The 2,175-nt window shown below is 34.7% G+C and overlaps 1 protein-coding gene across 1 annotated transcript; it reads right to left on the minus strand.

The window, feature by feature from the left end:
• Nucleotides 1-1,022: 1,022 nt before the first annotated feature.
• On the minus strand, nucleotides 1,023-2,060 carry LOC100633453 (ryncolin-2-like). The gene is made up of 3 exons (XM_020007318.1): nucleotides 1,811-2,060; nucleotides 1,675-1,763; nucleotides 1,023-1,620 (listed from the first exon to the last, which is right to left on the minus strand). The coding sequence occupies exons 1-3, from the start codon at nucleotides 2,034-2,036 to the stop codon at nucleotides 1,075-1,077; spliced, it is 861 nt and encodes a 286-aa protein (XP_019862877.1). The 5' UTR covers nucleotides 2,037-2,060; the 3' UTR covers nucleotides 1,023-1,074.
• Nucleotides 2,061-2,175: the final 115 nt, after the last annotated feature.

Genomic DNA, 2,175 nt, shown 5'->3' on the forward strand with positions numbered 1-2,175 from the left:
TTTGAAGTATGTATTGAAAGTTTATGCTTCTGATTGTCTTACAACATGACCTATAAACTCCAGCATTTTTTCAATCTCTTAGCTACACCCCAAAATTAAGTCACACTGCCCACACACTTAATTACATTTGGTAAAAGAATTTGTGAATAAAAATGCATTGACCAGTGCTCTGCTCATTAGACTCTTAACTGATTCCTTATAGTACTAACATGCAGCTTTTAGTCTTGAGAAGTGACACTTTGTTGGTCATTTTTAGAATAAAGTTATTTTATACAGTAAAGAATATAATTGGTACACTAGATACTGTCCATTAAATGGAGGTGTCTTCTATAGCTTATAGAAAGTGCCTGTTAAGAGTGGCTTTACTGTATATACTGTGCTTTTGAAATCTTGCTTGTTCAAAATTTGCTTCATTCTAATACAATTTTTTAATAATGAGTTAAAATTTTATAATAAAAAAGTAAATATTCTAATCACTACATCTACAAGGTATGACACACTGCAATATTGAAAATTTGAAATAATAAGTCACCGCTAAGTATACACACTTTTCTGTGAGGAACAATATTTAATTATTATGACGAGTTTTCATTTCAGTGAAATCGAGATTATAGTATCCTTTCCAATCCCTCCAAGTAGTGGCATCATCATTATTACCTCCATAATAATAAGGACCATTAAGATTTGAACGTTCACAGTGCATACCGCTATACCACCAGGCACCAGTGTAGGTCTCAGCACAGTTTTCATTTAACCTGTGATCATTATCATTATCTCTTGCAGTGAATCTCCTTCCATTATGATACGAGGGTAGCAGTACCAAAGTATCCTCCTACTGTTAGTATATATGGTGGTTAGTATTATATGTGGTGGCAATGTCTGGTAGCCACCACATATTGCTGGAATTTTTGCTTCAATTTTTTATAACTGATGAAAGGAAATAACAAATGCTACATGTACAGTAGATAAAAAGTCAATATCTATTCTTATCACTACAAGGCATGACAGGATGTAATATTGAAATGACATAATGTTATATCACCACAATGTAAACACGCACGGAGGGACAATATTTCAATTGTTACGACGAGTTTTCATCTCTGTGAACTTGAGGGTTTCATATCCTTTCCAGTCTTGCCAAGTAATAGCATCATCATCACGTACATTTGCTTTACGATAACGACTGTTAAGATTTGAACGATCACAGCTTCTATACCACCAAGCACCAGTTGTCCTCTGAGCACAGTTACTTGATGAATCATCATTATCATTATCTTTTGTACTGAATCTGCTTCCATTATGATATGCTAAACTATCCCCAGCAGTACCAGAGTATCCTCCTACTGTTAGTATATATTCAGTACTACCATCACTAATATTGATTGTAGAGTAGTTAGCATAAGTTGTGTTCCCCTCAAAGTCTCCCAGGTCCACTCTTAGTGTGTTTGATCCTTCTTTCGTAAGACGATGAATCTTGCTCAATCCTAACCAAAACTCACCAGTAAGGTCACCAAATCCATTTTCATAGTCAGCCCAGTTCCTATAGAAATCAACAAATCCATCTTGTCTCCTCTGAAATACAGTCCATCCACCACCATCAGTCTCCATATCACAGTATACCTGTGATCCAACATAGTGTATCATTATAAATGATAAAGGATTGTTTTAACTAACTTCAAATGGAGTCCCTCCATCAGGATTAACAGTATAAACACCACTTATAGTATTACTATCCTCAAACAAGCTCTTACAATCAATAATATCTATTTTTATAGTGTCAATATAATTTTTGAACTATTAGTTTATTTACCTGGTGGACAGGCTTGTGGCCATACATCAGGACAAATGATGATAGTCTTCATTCTTCCTTTTTTTATACGAATAGTCTGTCCTAAGTTACTGCTGTTACAGCATGTCCTTATATACAGTGATGGTTCATGTTTATTTCCAGTACAATCAGCCATACAATAAGATCCTTCTCCTTCATCAATGGTAACTAGTAAGGACAGCAACAGCAGCATCATAAAGATGATCATCTTTGACACTTTACTGGAAAGCAAGGATTGGAATTTGAAGTATGTATTGAAAGTTTATGCTTCTGATTGTCTTACAACATGACCTATAAACTCCAGCATTTTTTCAATCTCTTAGCTACACCCCAAAATTAAGTCACAC

Source organism: Amphimedon queenslandica, unplaced genomic scaffold (assembly GCF_000090795.2).
Source record: "Amphimedon queenslandica unplaced genomic scaffold, v1.1 AMPQUscaffold_7689_Cont20362, whole genome shotgun sequence".
Lineage (NCBI taxonomy): Eukaryota > Metazoa > Porifera > Demospongiae > Haplosclerida > Niphatidae > Amphimedon > Amphimedon queenslandica.

Bases quoted from the DNA above. Each gene is read 5' to 3' on its own strand.
- LOC100633453 (XM_020007318.1), bottom strand. From the start codon at position 2,036: ATGATCATCTTTATGATGCTGCTGTTGCTGTCCTTACTAGTTACCATT. The intron at 1,764-1,810 runs GTAAATAAACTA...CTATAAAAATAG, and splicing joins GCCACAAGCCTGTCCACCAG to ATATTATTGATTGTAAGAGC. The intron at 1,621-1,674 runs GTTAGTTAAAAC...GTTGGATCACAG, and splicing joins ATGGAGGGACTCCATTTGAA to GTATACTGTGATATGGAGAC.